Source organism: Centruroides sculpturatus, unplaced genomic scaffold (assembly GCF_000671375.1).
Source record: "Centruroides sculpturatus isolate CEXI.00-Female unplaced genomic scaffold, Cexi_2.0 scaffold695, whole genome shotgun sequence".
NCBI classification, from domain to species: domain Eukaryota; kingdom Metazoa; phylum Arthropoda; class Arachnida; order Scorpiones; family Buthidae; genus Centruroides; species Centruroides sculpturatus.
Window position 1 is genome coordinate 262,032 of NW_019384921.1, and position 15,921 is coordinate 277,952.

The following is a 15,921-nucleotide window of genomic DNA, read 5'->3' on the forward strand; positions in this document are numbered from 1 at the left end:
AAGAAATTTTTTTACGGTGAAGTCGGAGGAGTCGATTACGGTGAAGTCGAAAGATAAAATCTTTAAACTTATATAGCAGATCAAAAACTAAATATAAAAATTAAATTTTATAAATAATGTAATTTTTAAATAAAATAAAATTAAATATATGATTAAATAAATAAAAAAATATGTAGACTGTAGTAGTTGACTTATTCGAAGACAGGTAGCGCTTTTCATTATTCCATGTGCTTTTGATTTTGTGTGTGATGTTTGTTGATTCTTTGTGATTTTTGAGTTAATTTTGAATGATTTAATTTATGTTACACAAGAAGTAAGTCAGTCTGTCATTAAATATTCATCTTGACTCATAAGAACCTATTTATAGTATTTCGTATAAAACACAATCCATTTTTATAACTATTTGAAGATGGTTTTACATATAAACCTAAACACACAGTGAATATTCACTTTTTAGAGGAAGTTTGATAAATATTTTGAAGAAATAAAATTATAATTTGCTATTTATTATAAATATTAATTCTCATTTTATCTGTAAAGTATGCAATGCAATTTGTCATTAAATGATTTTCCAGAACCAATTCTACTAAGAATAATGTCTTATCTTTCTCCTTTCTCTAAATATAAATTGGCTCTGACAAGTGTAAGAATGTATTCTTTATTTCAGTCTCCACATACATGGAGAGCAATTAAACTGGTTATTATTAATGAACAAATTGAACTACCTCTGAATTGTGTTAAACTCTATGGAAGATATTTCTGGAATGTCTCTTTAGATATATACCTATCAGAAGAAACTTCAAACAGTATTATTCAAGTGTTAACATTATTGTCAAGTTTATGTAATTTGAAAGGTATAACTGTTAACTGCATTGGGAAAAGTACATCATTTATTCCAAAAAAAGAAATAATGTGCCATTTGAAATGTCTTTTATGCCATATTTCTAACATATCTGCTTTAAAATATATAAATATTACTCATTTTTCATTACCTTTAGATGATTCATTTTTGAATCATTCTCATAATTCTAATCTACAATTTCTATACTTGCAAAATAATTTAATAATGAATAATTTTTCTCCAATTAAAATTCTTTCCGTTGTCAACAATTGTCGTCAATTAAGAATAATCTCTGTTCCACTTGCAAGCTTATCCGAAAAAATAATCCTTGCTTTTACTGAAAGTAACAGAATATCTTTAAGTAAATTATGCATTACTATATCGGGAACAGATATTGTTGAAAATAAGAATTATGCTGCTGTTTTCAGTTCTGATCTGTGGACAGTTGTTATTAGGCAGTTACCATGCTTAACTGTTAGTTTACATATTTATGAATCTTGTCCCTTTTTAGTAATTGAAAGGGTATTAATTTCAGAAATTCCATATTCTGAAATTAGATTAGAAACATTTACATCTCTTTGGAAAGAAGTGATTGTTATATCAAATCTTTATCATCAAACTTTGCAAAAATTAATACTTCATCCAAGTTCAAGCAGCCAAGATCTGGATAATGCTTTATTACATATGTCTGAGAAATGTAAAAAACTTTATGCTCTTCATGTGTTTGATCTATTGAATCCAGAAACAATTCAGACTATTTTAGATAAATATCCACAAATGAAAAAAAGAGAAACATATACTTTAAGATCATCAAGAGGAGAAGGACCTTGGTCTTCTGAGCAACTGTTAGAAAAATAATATCTAAATTTATTATTAAATAATAAAATAATATATTTTTTTGTATATTATTAATAATAAAAATTTTGCTTTAAATTCTTTTCTGTATATTATAAAATCTTTCTTAATTATAATCAAAGACAGTTTAGTTTCCATTTTGAATAAATTTTTGTAATTTTGTTTTAATTTTCTTTTGTTAAAAAAAATTAAAACAATTAAATATTTTTAAAATAAGTTCAAAAAATATTTATAAGTTGAAAATTTTATAATTTTAGGAGTAAGTTTCATATTAGGTTAATAAAATAGAACTTACTCTCTTGAGAATATTGATCATCTATTTAAATTAGATTAGTTTTTACTGAGAGAGAGAGAGAGAGATTATTGAGTTTTTGAATTAAGATTCAGACCTATAAAATTGTTTAAAAAATCAAGATCGATAAACTTTTTGTACTCTGAAAGGAAACTTCATTATACCAACATCCAGCTGGCATTTAACTATTTACATGCTCCAGAAAGAAAAAAAAAATTATATTAAATTTCAAGCAACTATTGGTATTAAAAATTTTTCAAAGTTTTAATTAATTAAAAATTCTTAATGTTTATTACTTTTTAATTTAATATCGGCTTCAATGTTGATAGTTAAGTCCATGAGGGAATTGTTTGCATTCTTGTAAGTTTAATATACAGTATTAATTATTATACTAAATAATAATATGATGATAATACTTTAATAGTAATAAAGTTTATTATTGTATTTTAATTCTCATAAATTATGTGCCTTAATCATATGAATAAATTAATCGTTACTGAAACGGAAAATGGTGATCTTTCACTGCGGTTTTTTTTTGTATATGAGTATAAACACTGCGATTTTGTTCCTCTATCCCTATTAACTTGTAATAGCTTGACTTGCCCTCATTTTACTTGGTTTCCTTCATTTAGCCACGTGTTTCTCCTAGTTACCTTCGAAAATTACTGAGACGAGTCCAATAAATTACAACAAATTCTTTTGTGAGAAAATAATTATTTATGTTTTAAGCTATAAAAATAAATAAACTTTTTTGGGTGTATTAAAGTAATAATTGAAAAATACATAATTGCTTCTGTATGATTTTTTTATGTAGTAAACAGCTATTCTTTGCAGTACTTGTTGGTACTTTGATGTTTTTGTTTATACACAAAAATAATAACAATGTGGGTATATGATTTTATTGGGTTTTCGTGACGAAAAAGCCTGGGTTTTTCATGCGTTTTGCAAAATGTAAACCCCGAAGGTGTAAAAGATTGATACTAAAAACATCTTTAGTGTAGATATGTATATATATATAATCCAGGATACCCGATAATTCCTTAGCGTCATCTGTTAACATTCCACATCAATAATCATTAATTAGTAGAAAGAAGCAACGGTAAATGCGAGGTAAAAAAAGAGTAGTTTTTTTTCTTGTTAAACATGAAAGAAACTCAGCTTAAAAGAAAAAAAAAAAGAAACACACATCTTCAAGATGAGTTTTTCATTAATGCTATATATAAATAAGATTTTTGTATGGTTCTGTTTGATTCCTTTGGGGCATGAAAGCTTGATATGGCTAATATAGACATAGTCCTTCATATTAACCAGAACTAATTGAATTACGGTTTGTGAATGGGTCCAAATACCTCATATCGAAAAACTTGCAGTTGCCCATCATACTTTATTACCCTTAGGATCTCGATCCGAGTGTGGAGAGAATTTGATAATAGGGATTAACCCTTCTGGTTAAACATCGAGATGGGAAACCCGAAGGCATTTCGTTGTCAAGCCCCTAAAAGATTATCATATCACAGAATAGTTAATTATAATCTATAATTATGGTTAATTCTAATATTTGTACAAGAGTATATCTATGTTAACCTATTCCGTTTGTATTGAATTAAATTGAGTCTAAAGTACAGAAACCCTATTATAACTTCAAACGAAATTGTTTAACGATGAAACATCGCTATGAATTCGAAATGTTCCGTATCATTCATTAATGTTTAGACTCTTCGTCCCTGTAAATCAAATACTTTAATTATAATTAAAGTCAAAGAATAATCTTAAAAACATATTAATTTAATACTTGCTATAGTAAACTCTAGACACAACTGCAGACAATCCTGTTTTGGAGACAATACAGGAAGTGAATTTAACTGTATTCCAGTTCAGTGATATTCGGAGGCATATAGAAGTTTTCTAACTAATCAGAGAGCTTAATAATGCGAAGAATTACCAATAATGTTGTTTACAGTCTGTTTAAAATTTGCGCAGTGTACCAAGTCAACACCCTGAGAGTAAAACTCATTGAGATAATTAACCGGTCACTTTATCGAGTTATAAATATCATTTTGCTCTTAGCGAAGTGATCTTTATACATTAGCCATTTGGCAAAATTATTTCGATTGTTTTATGTTCAACTCCGTAGGGTCACAAATGGCGATTAATTTATCCGGTTTTATTCCGAGATTAAAGTTATAGTCGGCATCAATATTCTCAACCGTTTCTACATCTGCATAACTAAATTATTTACTAGACATATTTACCACTCCTCGCTACCATTTTTAATACCATTACCAAAAGAAGAGTTGTTTGTGCCAAAAGCAATAGAAAATTGCTTTTGGCACAAACATAAAAATAAAGAAAAAAAATTCTCCTGCTAAGTAATGAAATGGTCATTATCAAGCAGACTTTTTATTTAGTTGTCAATGTTATCCGGCTATTTTCCAGAAGTTGCAATAAGATATACGACAGAAAATTTCCATATGTCGAAATCGAATTGAATAGTTTCTGTTGTAATTTACTGATAATGCAATTAAGTAAAAACATAATTGTATTTTTTTTATTTTTTATTCTTTCATGAAGCAGGTGTTACCAGTCAAAAAAACAAGAGTAAAAACAATGAGAAGTTATATAATGATTATGTTAAAGCTCGTCAATCAAATGTTCATTGATCATTTATAATCACCATTGTTATTATAACAGCATCATTTGTCTGTTAATCTTAATATATTTCTTATGCAGAAAACCTTTTTAAAATTCAGTTATCGTTCTTGTTTATATTATTATTATTATGTATAAAAAGTCTCGTTTATCGGAAGAAAATATATAAACTCGATATTTTAAATAATATTAGGATATTACCTAAAATCTTCAAAGTAATCGTCATTAACCTTATAAAGTAAGAAGAATATTTAAAAAATAAAAAAAATAAATAAATTGAAGTTACTGTAAAAGATTCTTGTTAAGTCAATTTGTAATCGCATTATATCATTGCCATAAATTTAAACCGAGTTAATATTGCATTTAAGCTATTTTTATAATGATTTTTTTAATGTAAGTAACCATTTATAATGACCGAACCAGGAAATAATGATGACCAAACTGATTTAATCAGCTAATTGTTGTGGAAAAATGATGTAAACAGCGAAATTTATTTTTGTTTTCTTTTAATGTATAAGTTAATAGAAGCGTATATAGTATATGAAACAGCAAATTAGTACTTTGTCTCTATATAATGAATGTGTCAAATTTGATTGCCTATTTTATACACCAATTAAGGTAAATTATGGAAGTAACCTCCAAGTTTAGCTCATTAGTATTAAAATTATATAAAGGAAAAAAAAAAATTTTTTTTGCAATTACTTCCGACTCGGGTATGCCTAATTTGTAATCTCTTAAAAAAAATTAATTTTCGTGTTTAAATAACAACAACAACAATAAAAAAGAAAAAAAGATATCATCAGAAAGAAACATTAATCGGTTCCAACTCTATACCGGTTTTGGTTAGGGAAGGACCGTCACGTTTTCCTCACGCTTAAATTTAGACCGTGACGTTATTATCTTCTTACTCGTTCATGGTCAGCATGGGGTGGGTGTCTTAGGAAATGAGTCCAGAAAATCCATTTTTTGAATAGTCGTGTGAGTTAGTGGGGTCATGAGAAGATAGATCGTGGGAGAACATTATGCTATTTGTCAAACTTAAGTTGATGATGATATTTTTGATCTTTCAACGATTTCAAAAGATTAGAAAAATAACCATTTTCAATTGTATAAGAGTTTTAAGAAGGAGCACGTTCTCGGAACTTAATTAAAACGGCGAACATTTTCAGATTTTAAATGTTTCTTTCTTTTTATAATAAACATAAAATCGAGAATTTAAATGCGTAAACAAATGTGAATTCTTATTTTTCTTATTAGTTCTTTTTCATTTCATCAGATGGCGGAAGTTAACGCTAGCAGACATTTTATTATACCTGCTTACGCATGCATTTTATGTATCATAAATTAAAAAAAAATAAATAAATTGTTGTGAGGAAAAGTGTATAAATCATCAACTTAAAAGAATTTTAATTGGCTTAAAAACTAGCCGAATAAAACTAAAATCCGATTTTAAAACTCGATACGTTGCAATCTTTTTTTTTTTTTTTCTTTTTTTACCAAATCCGAAATCTTTAATTATATCATGCTCCATCCATCACACAATGTTGCTATTCTTATCCGTTTACAACTTCCAACAACACACGATGACATCATCGCTCAATTAATCTCATTGCTGTGATTACTTTTACTTCGTAAATCAAGGTACAATACCTATTCCATTAAAATAAAGCCGTATCTTTCTAGATTGCATGAAGAGCACGGTTTACACCCACGAGATCATTATACTTTGTCACGTAGATTGATACTGTTACACTAATAATTTCACTCGACTTATCTGTAAACTTTGCGATTTGAAATCAGAAGTTTCCATTATAAATTTTACAACCGTATTCTCTCTTATCTAGTGGCATTGACATTGAAAAAAGACAAACAAAAGAAGCGTGCCAGCTATGGATTATATGAACCGATGTAATTTACATAGAATAGAAAACTTTGGTATTATCTTAACACGGGATTTTCTCTATAATAATTCACTAGAAATTCTATAATGTAGAGAAGAATTAACACCGAAAACGGACCGTTTAATAACGATTCCTGACAGTATGGATATAAAAATAATCCGAGATTTTATTGCATGACAGCTTCTAAAGCCAACCTACGTAACAACTTGAAGTCTGCACTTATCGCCTAAATCCGACATGTTCTTTGACTAAATTGATTGACAATATCTGATAGATGTCAATCCGGATCCAGCCTGGTATTAACTGAAGGTGGAGTTAATATAATCCGTGTCTATCATAATACGTATTTAAAAGATTGTCAATAATTTCCAACCGAAATATTTTTCTTTATACGTAACTTCGTTTTTATTAATTGAAAAGTTTTACATTATTTAAAATCGTTTTTATAAGTATAAATATTATGATTAATGTTGCTCTAGGATATTTTAAATTATGTAATTTATAATGCAAAATATTATAAATAGTTTAAATAAAAATTGTTGTAGAAATATATTGTATTACGTATGCTAGATTTTTTTTTAATATTCGTGTTATAAAAATACGATCCGCTTATTTTGCATATTTTATAGAATATATGCAAATGCAATTTTTTAATTAAAAAATTAAAATACAGTAAACAAAAAAAAAACTACAGTCATTTAAATATATTAAAATAAATATTTATTTTGTCCTGAATTAAGAACTTATAATTTGCTTCTTTTTTTTCTTTCTTTTCAATTTTCTAACCACGAATTGTTTTATAATTTAATGAATAATAATATTTACATTACAAAAACTCTTGCAATTTAATTTTAAATTATGTTTTGGACTTAAAAAATTGATTTTTTAATATATATACAGTATATATATATGAAATTATTTATTTTTCTGATATATAAAAATTACTAGAAAAGTAATGTAATGTAATGCTATTGAATTTATTATAATTTTTTTTAGTTTATTTTCATACTGTAAATGTTTATTAAAATTAAAAATATGTCAACGATTGAAAAAAATATGTACTTAAATACTGTTGTTTACTCTTGTTACGTATTTTGCCAAGAGATATGTTGTTACATTGGTACCTGGGAATCAGTCAACAGAAACTAAGCGAACAACTAGTAAACAATCGAAATTATTCGTAAAAACAAGTTGCTTGGCCACACATGGATTAAAAAAAAAGTGAGCGGAATAAAATATTTTTCCCATCGAATATTGATTAGCATATTTTCAACAGAACAGATCTCGTGTCAAATAGACCTAACATTACTTGACTTGCAAGGGTTCTTCGGTAGTAGAGGTCATGTGAAGGCCTGAATGCGTGAATTCAAGACGTGACAAGGCCTGGGGAGAGCCTGGAGGCCCCGTAATGTTTCTTTTTTCTTTTATAAGCGCAGTCGATTTAAGCCTGTTACGAAGAGTTGGCGACAGGAGTCTCGATCTTAGAGTTTAAAGGTCAGGTAGTGAAGGCTATTAGGAAGATGTTACCGGGAGCTACTGTTGGCTCCAGGCATGATTGCTGTCACGAAAATTCGAATTTGCAACACTTATCTCACAGCCAATGACCGACATCTGACTGATCACTTGTCATCTGTAGTTCTTATAAAAGACATCCGTGAACTTTGTAGAAATCCTTTCCATGTATGTGCGTGATAAATGATGCGATTAGTGTATGGCTAACTAAACCATAGTTATTTTACAACAAGACAGTTTTTCTGGACAACGCACACATGATTACCATGTTTTGTATAAGAAGCGGCATTTGTTTTCTTGCGTAACAAGAAAACATCTGTTCGTAGTGTTGTTAACTTTTAAATTATAGTAGATATTTATTAACAAATAAACACTGCATTATATTCCTCAACAAATAAGCATTATACGTAGAAGAATTATAATTAATTTTCCTAAATATAATTTTCTATTTACATAGATTTAACTAGAACAGTAAACAAAGATTAAAATCTGTTCTTCCCGTAAACATATCTTATGTCATTTTTTTAGTAATCCCTTATGGAAATCATAATAAAGAAAACAGTCGAAGGCATTATTAAGATTGATGTCCTGCCATTTACAAAACACAATTATTATATCCTAATTATTGGTTGAATTAAAGTCATACATCTCTACTTTATTATACTTGATAATGATGACGTCACATAAGTATTTCATTTTTTACAGTTACGCCCACAGACCATATATCACACCACATGAGTACATAGTAAAGATGAGTCAGTTGTCCGGGTTAATTTAATTTCTTTCTCTCGCACTTCATTTTTTAAAGTACCTGTAATTCTGTCAGTCTTATTAAATTGCTTCTCTTATAAAAAGATTCACCAAGCACCGGACATAATAAGCTTTAATTGTGACAAGTCAACGGATAATCTTTTTAGTACTGTTAACATGTACAGATGATAAATTGCATTCTAAATGTTTAAAATTTCTGTTTACTTAAAATTATAATTCTTTCGAACTATTTTACCATAAATTCATTTAGAAATTAATAGAAATTAACAAACTGGTAAACAAACAATTATCAAACACTCGTGAAATGTAATCATTGCGAATTTCTTTCGAGGTGTTGGTTTGTTACATTCTGATCAAAAAATGGTGCTAGGACAAGCATCCATTAATCTGAATCCATATACTCAGCAATGTTATTAGTCATGGTCAATTAAAAATTCTTTTTGGGTATTGACAAGGGGTTTTTTTATGTTGGAATAATTGTTCAATTGTTTTCCGTACATCAATTGCATTTGGTATTGGTAAAGAGGAAATACGTCGAGGAAGATTAAAATGCCAACATTATACAATCTAAAAACATGATTAATGGAGTTTATTTCTAGAATCTGCTCGGGGCATAACTTGTTTCCTTCGTGGAAGATACCATCAAAATATTCTAGGCGCCCAAAGCTAGTTGGTGTTTGGATATTAGTTATTGCCGTAAAGATATAACATAATTTTAGTTATTTTCATTTTTGGATGCTAATATCTTGTTTATAATTCTGCTCTGGTTTTTGTTTTTGTGATGAAAAGATAGAAAGGCGAATTAATTATAATATAGTCTGAAAAATATCTTCGAAAATCATACTTGTGACATTATTCATTATTAAAACAGTTTTCTATTATTATTGCAGAGTATCTTAAGTTATGTGAAACGGGATTCTGATGAAGGGAAGATGAATTGCTTTTCTTCTTCTTTTTTTAAATAAAAGAATAATCACAATAGAGCGTGATTTCTCTTGAGAAATGTAATTTAAAATTGGATTTCCACCGTCCAACTTGTCAAAGCAAATAATCTCATCGTATCGACTTTCGTTAACTATGTCTAAACTACTTATACAACATGAGAAATGAAAGAATATGAATTTCATACGTGCATTGCAGTCAGAGCACTTGAATACGCGACATTACAGAAATTCGCATCAATCATCACCAGGATGTAATGTGGAGAATGCTGGTGAAAAGTTGGGGCAAAGAACGCAAGTATAAGACAAGACGAATGTCGAGAGATTGGAAAGATTTATAGAAAGCGAGTGAGCATTAGAAGGGCGGACACCAACTTCAGTTGTCGTCATAAATTGTACCGTCCACACTGATGGCGAGTCAATTGGTCAGACCACACAGAGCTTGTTCCACGACTTTGTCACATGTTTGACAGTCCTCCAGTACCAAAAAAAGGGTTCATAATTTTCAGTAGGAGCGCATTGAAAGAACGAGACTTCTTCACATTTTAAATTGTTAAACACACGCAGACTTTTATCTTATCTTATATACTTTATTTCTAAGATAATAAGCCACAATTAAGAGTAAAAGTATAGACTTAGAATACATCTAACTTTTATTGTTTTACTCGATTTAATAGCCTAATGACTCGGTACAAAAATCTAAATAAAGGATAATTCCGAAAACTAACTCTCAATTATGCTGTAGAAAGAATGCAATTTCAAATAGATAGCATTCTTTCTAGTTTTTATGTAAAAGTTAAAAAGCAGTTTTGTTCTGAAACAATAGATATTTAAGTGTCCATATATCTTGCCGAGATAAACTGAATGATGACTAGATACTATAAACCAACGATTGAGTGAATAGTTTGATATTTAGAGTAAAACTGTCCAAATTATTAAATAATTTCGTACGAGGATCTTAATGTAGAACTCGTAAACCGAACTTCTTAGCTAATAAGATTTATAACGTTGTAAAAAATCGTACTTAATAAATTTACACTGAGTGTAGATGATGCTTGGTTTTGTCTGGATCCTGGAAAGAAGTAAATGATATATTAGAGTCATAAGAAAGAATTGGGATAGCTAACGATGGCAATGTCCGAAAACAGACGGCGACAATGTTTTTTCCATTTAGGAGAAGTTGACATAAAGACAAGCGAGGTTACAAAAGGTAGTCAGACAACCATCTAGAATTCAAGGGATGTATCGGTGATTTGATGCGCCCTGACTAAACAATTCTGTAAAAATGACAGTGGAATAGATGATCTGACCTTAAAAGTGACACTAGAATGATGTCGTGAATACTTGAAACTGTCCAATTAGCCAGTCTGGAGCCATATTGGATGGGGCGTCGGAAGAGATTTTGTGATGGATCATGTAGGAAAGTAGAAATAATTTGGAATTTTAAAATGAGAGAAGATCTATTAAGGTGTCAGAGTTCGTGGCTTGACGGATAATGTCTTTTTAATTGGACGAACTGGTCTATTAGGCAGGTGAGTGGGACAGGCGATCACCCTTATCAACTTCTGTTGGTTAAAGCAATTAACTTTCGAAAGGATAAAAATCCCCAATGTTTATATACATAGCTGCATATTTACCGTTAAATTTATTTAACGATGAATGCCGTTATCGATTTTTATATATTATATGCCAGTTTGTAACACGATTATACAACGGATATCATCTTCAAAGTAAGATGTTAATATTTAAATATTGAAATATTCGAAGGATAAAAAAAAATTTCGATTATTTTTCAAAGAAAATAAATTTTAAAAAATTAAAATTACATTTTTGACGTGAGATTAAACAACAATCTTGCAGAGTAAGCGTTAATAAATTTGAAAATAATTAATAAAAAAAAAATAGGTAAAGAATAAAAAGGCATCGTTGAATTTTGCAATTAAAATCCTTTATATCATCATAATATCCTCGAAGAATATTAACGAATTTTCTAGTTTTTTAAATATGTAAATTTAATTCAAAAATTTTAATTAATACTGACCAGTAGCAGTTAAAGGGTGAAGGTGAGGCGACGAAAAATCAGGAAGTGCCGTATGTGCGCTCATCCATCACGTGATAGTACGAGCACCGTCTCGTGGGCAATTCGTGTACTAGAGGACAGACCACACGAGACCACAGGTCAGTCTGGGTAACTCCCGCTGTTTGATTTATACCCTGCGCTAATTAATTATAGATCGTCACAGTTTTATTAATGGTTAACTTATACAACGACCTCTCGCTTATGCCAAAAGTATCATTAGTCGGAATTTTTTTCAAAAATTTCTATAAAGTAATTCATTATAAATTTAATCGTAATGACTACCAAAATTTTCATTTGTCACGAATAAAATAGATTCTTCTAACCCGCTACTGGAAAATTAATAACTTGGCTACGAATTTAAATATTTACATTTTTTTATTATTAGTATTATTATTTTATTTTTATCAAAGGAATTTTTAATTTCGACTTTTAATAGATTTTCAAAGCCGGATTCGTGCATAAAAGTATTCGTGTTGTAAGTAGTCTTAATTAATTTTCCACAATGTATTATTGGGAGGTTACAAAATTAATTATCATTATTCTGTTTTAAAAAATTATTTAATAGTTTAATTGATAAATTAACGATGCAGGAGAGGTCATATATTTCTTTTTTATTATTATTATTATTATTATTATTTTACTAGTTTGCATTCATTTATTAACTTACATAATATTGTATGCCAAGCGTAAAACAGATTATAAACTATTAAGCATGACAATGTTGGCTAGTGCAAGTAGAACACAATCGGGTCAAGACGTGACAACTCCCCTATGTGAACATTTTTCTCGGTTTGATGTCAACATCCGCCAGATTACAATAAGCCACGCTGGGGCTGGGACCTTCACGTTCTTGGCCGCACCCACAACGTGTCGAGATGTCCGAATGGAGATAAAAACTTTACTTGGCAAATTATCTTTTGCTCATCTTTGGTGTTACCAACCATCTCTTTGGTCTTAATTGCTTGTTCTCACAACCATGGATATCGTGACAATAAGATCGTGACGTGACGTGAAGGATTTGTAGAAACGGAAGTAGAATTCTAAGTGTATAAGAGCGTGATGTGCATTCGTTGTTAAAAGGGGTTCTTTTTTTTTTCTTTTAAGAAAGAAGATCTGCGTGAGGTGTTTGAAGAAATCATGTAGCAAATAATGATTTTAAGTGTTTCAACATTTCACGATGTCCTTACGGTTATATTTAGACGGGCAACATCTCTTTAAATATGTAAAAGACGTACGAAAATAAGCATTTAACCGTCTATTGCGACATAATATTTACTAAGTTGCACGGTTTAGTTCAGTAGAAAGTTAATCGCCTTCAAATTGGTTTATATTATATCGAAAAACATTAGGCATGTACTGTACAGTACGTTTACAAATTATGGTATTAAATAATGATTTCATGTCTTGTTAATTGTTTAAAATAATCTAGAAAAAGTACTATACGTGCCAGTGATATTAATTGATCGTCATGTTGTTAAAAAGTTGGCAACATTGTTGCTGGATTTTCCGAGCATTCTTTATTTGTTTTCATCCCTAATAATTGCTACCATTACCTTGAATTAGTCTTCAGATTGGTTCGAGAGATATTAAGGGGTGGGGCCGTAAATTCCGAAGCGATTGTCAGATTTTCCTGAAAACTTCTAGAAACATTTTCTCCTAATACATAAACCTCCCTGGAAAATTTCAGAAATTTTCAATAAAAGATACAGGAATTATTAAGCTTAAAAGTGGGCGAAAAAATCGTGGAACCCACACGCACTAACATCCATACATACAGAAAAAATCCCTGAACTTTTTGCATTTTAAGGTCCTGAATATAAAAATGTAGAAAACTTGAATGGCTATTTTTTTTAACATATCGCCATACTTTTCCTCTGTTATATGTATAACAGCCGTAAAAGTAAAAAAAAAAGCACGATACAGCGTACTGTATATTTGTAGTATTAGTACGTACGTGAATAATTTAAATAAGCTAGTTCCTATTGCCTTCAGTGTCTCTGAAAGATACGTAAACTGATTCAGATATAAGTGATGAGTACAAGCTAAGGAAAAAGCGATAACTCTCACGAATCTCCTCCTCTAGAGGAACAACTTGATGTGAAAAAGTAGGTAGTACAGTACATCAGATTATAATCTTTCTTTCACTTGACGTGAAAGTGTGAATGTTGATGTAGTTATCGCTTGAATTATCGACAAATTTGTTTTTGTTTCTTTAATAGCGACATCAACTTTTATTATACATATAAATATAGTATCAAGAGATAATACCAGACAATAACTTTCAACAAAAAACAAATATTTTCATATATAACTTTTTCTACAATATTTAAGTTAAATAATATATTTTAAGATATTAATAAAGCTATTTTAGAATATCGTATGAATATTACAGGATTCAAATATAATAAATTAAGCGTAATCAGTTAATAAATACTCTTTGTTAATAAATAAATCTTACTCTTTGTTAATAAATAAATTAAGAAAAAATCAAATAAGTACAGTACAGGGGAAAGATTTGAATGTGACAAACATACACGTATATATATACAATATCTGAGTTTAATCTTCATCCACAGCGAAAGTGGGTGGCTACATTCATAGTGGTACAGAGAAGAATGTAGGTTTGTTGGCCTACTTTCTAATTAGGACCCCCTTAATATCGGTTTTAGTTACGCTACTGGCACCTATCTAGTTAGAAGTCTTTTAATTATAATTAATATTACTATGGGAATTCTACATAACTTCTTTTTATAATTAGTAATTTCTAAATTATCATTACCTGTAAAATAGTTGAAAAATTTGAAATCTAAATACTGTATTTAGATTCGATAAGCTTATTTAAAGTGAGTTTACAATTTAACGATTTATACAACTATTTAAAAACTTAGTATTTGACAAATACCTAATTTTAATCTAGAGTTTTCACAATTTTAAGCTAATCCAATAGTCTATTTGATAGAATAAATTATTAAGATTTATTTAATCAATTCTTAAATAATTAATTACTATTTCATTGAAAACTCCTTTAAATTAGTAAATGTTAGGATCATATCTTAAATTATCAAAGAGTTTCGAATACTTTAAAATGTTTTCGACTAGTTTTTATATAGTTTAAACGATCATTAAGAATTTGAGTTTTTTGTATTTTTTTCTTTTGCTCATTTTAATTTAAAAATGTAAGAAAAAAAATAAAAAACTGCACGCAAAAATCTCAGTAAATTAAATTAGAAAAACAAATTGTATTTATTCAATCGTTTTTTTTGCCTATTTTTTTTTGTATAAATTCCATAAAATTGGAAGTACAAAAAAATTGACTAATTTGAAATTAATTAATTGTGGAAACTCAATAGTAAATTGGAATAATTAATTCTGTTTTGTTAATTATTTACGGTAATTAATTATGTTCTGTTGTTAAGTTCGTTTCGGGTTTTTTTTTTTTTTTCGATTATTTACGGTAATTAATTATGTTCTGTTGTTAAGTTCGTTTCGGGTTTTTTTTTTTTTTTCGTTAGAATTAGCCTAAATTAGATGAGCTATTTCGAATGTAATAAGCTCTCGAGGGAAAAAATAATTGGATATATCGGAAATAATTGGTTCTTTTCCAAATTAATGAATATATCTTTGATCAGGATCAGAAGTTTATGATAAATTATATTGCAATTAATGCTATGTTTTCTCTCTGTAGATAATAAGCTGGCGATTTTTATATTTATTATATTAAAACTATGGATTCACGGAACGATTTAAAAAGCTATTCTCTCGGGTTTTCTTGATTTTAATCTAAAATATTGGCTACAACTCTTATTCTTTAAGGTAGAATAAGTAAATCTGTATATCTATTATAAGCTTAAATTCGCTTCGAGAAGTTATTCTGTTAAGTGTTTAAGATAAATGCATTTGTCTAATACGATAAACTGGATATAAGTAGAGAATATTTGACGTACCCCCATTTAAAAAAGACAAAGTTGGTCTTTCGCACATTATATACAACGATATAATATTAGATAATGGCAATTTTATTGTCGTACACTTAAGAGCTGTTGACCCAGTTAAACATCGTATTTGTCTAATGGAAATTT

The 15,921-nt window shown here is 28.8% G+C and overlaps 1 protein-coding gene across 1 annotated transcript; it reads left to right on the top strand.

The window, feature by feature from the left end:
• Positions 1-235: 235 nt before the first annotated feature.
• LOC111631862 lies at positions 236-1,707 on the top strand. The gene has a single exon (XM_023376200.1). It carries the CDS (start codon positions 542-544, stop codon positions 1,697-1,699), a length of 1,158 nt encoding a protein of 385 aa, XP_023231968.1. The 5' UTR covers positions 236-541; the 3' UTR covers positions 1,700-1,707.
• The last annotated feature ends 14,214 nt before the right edge of the window (positions 1,708-15,921 follow it).

Bases quoted from the DNA above. Each gene is read 5' to 3' on its own strand.
- LOC111631862 (XM_023376200.1), top strand. From the start codon at position 542: ATGCAATGCAATTTGTCATTAAATGATTTTCCAGAACCAATTCTACTA.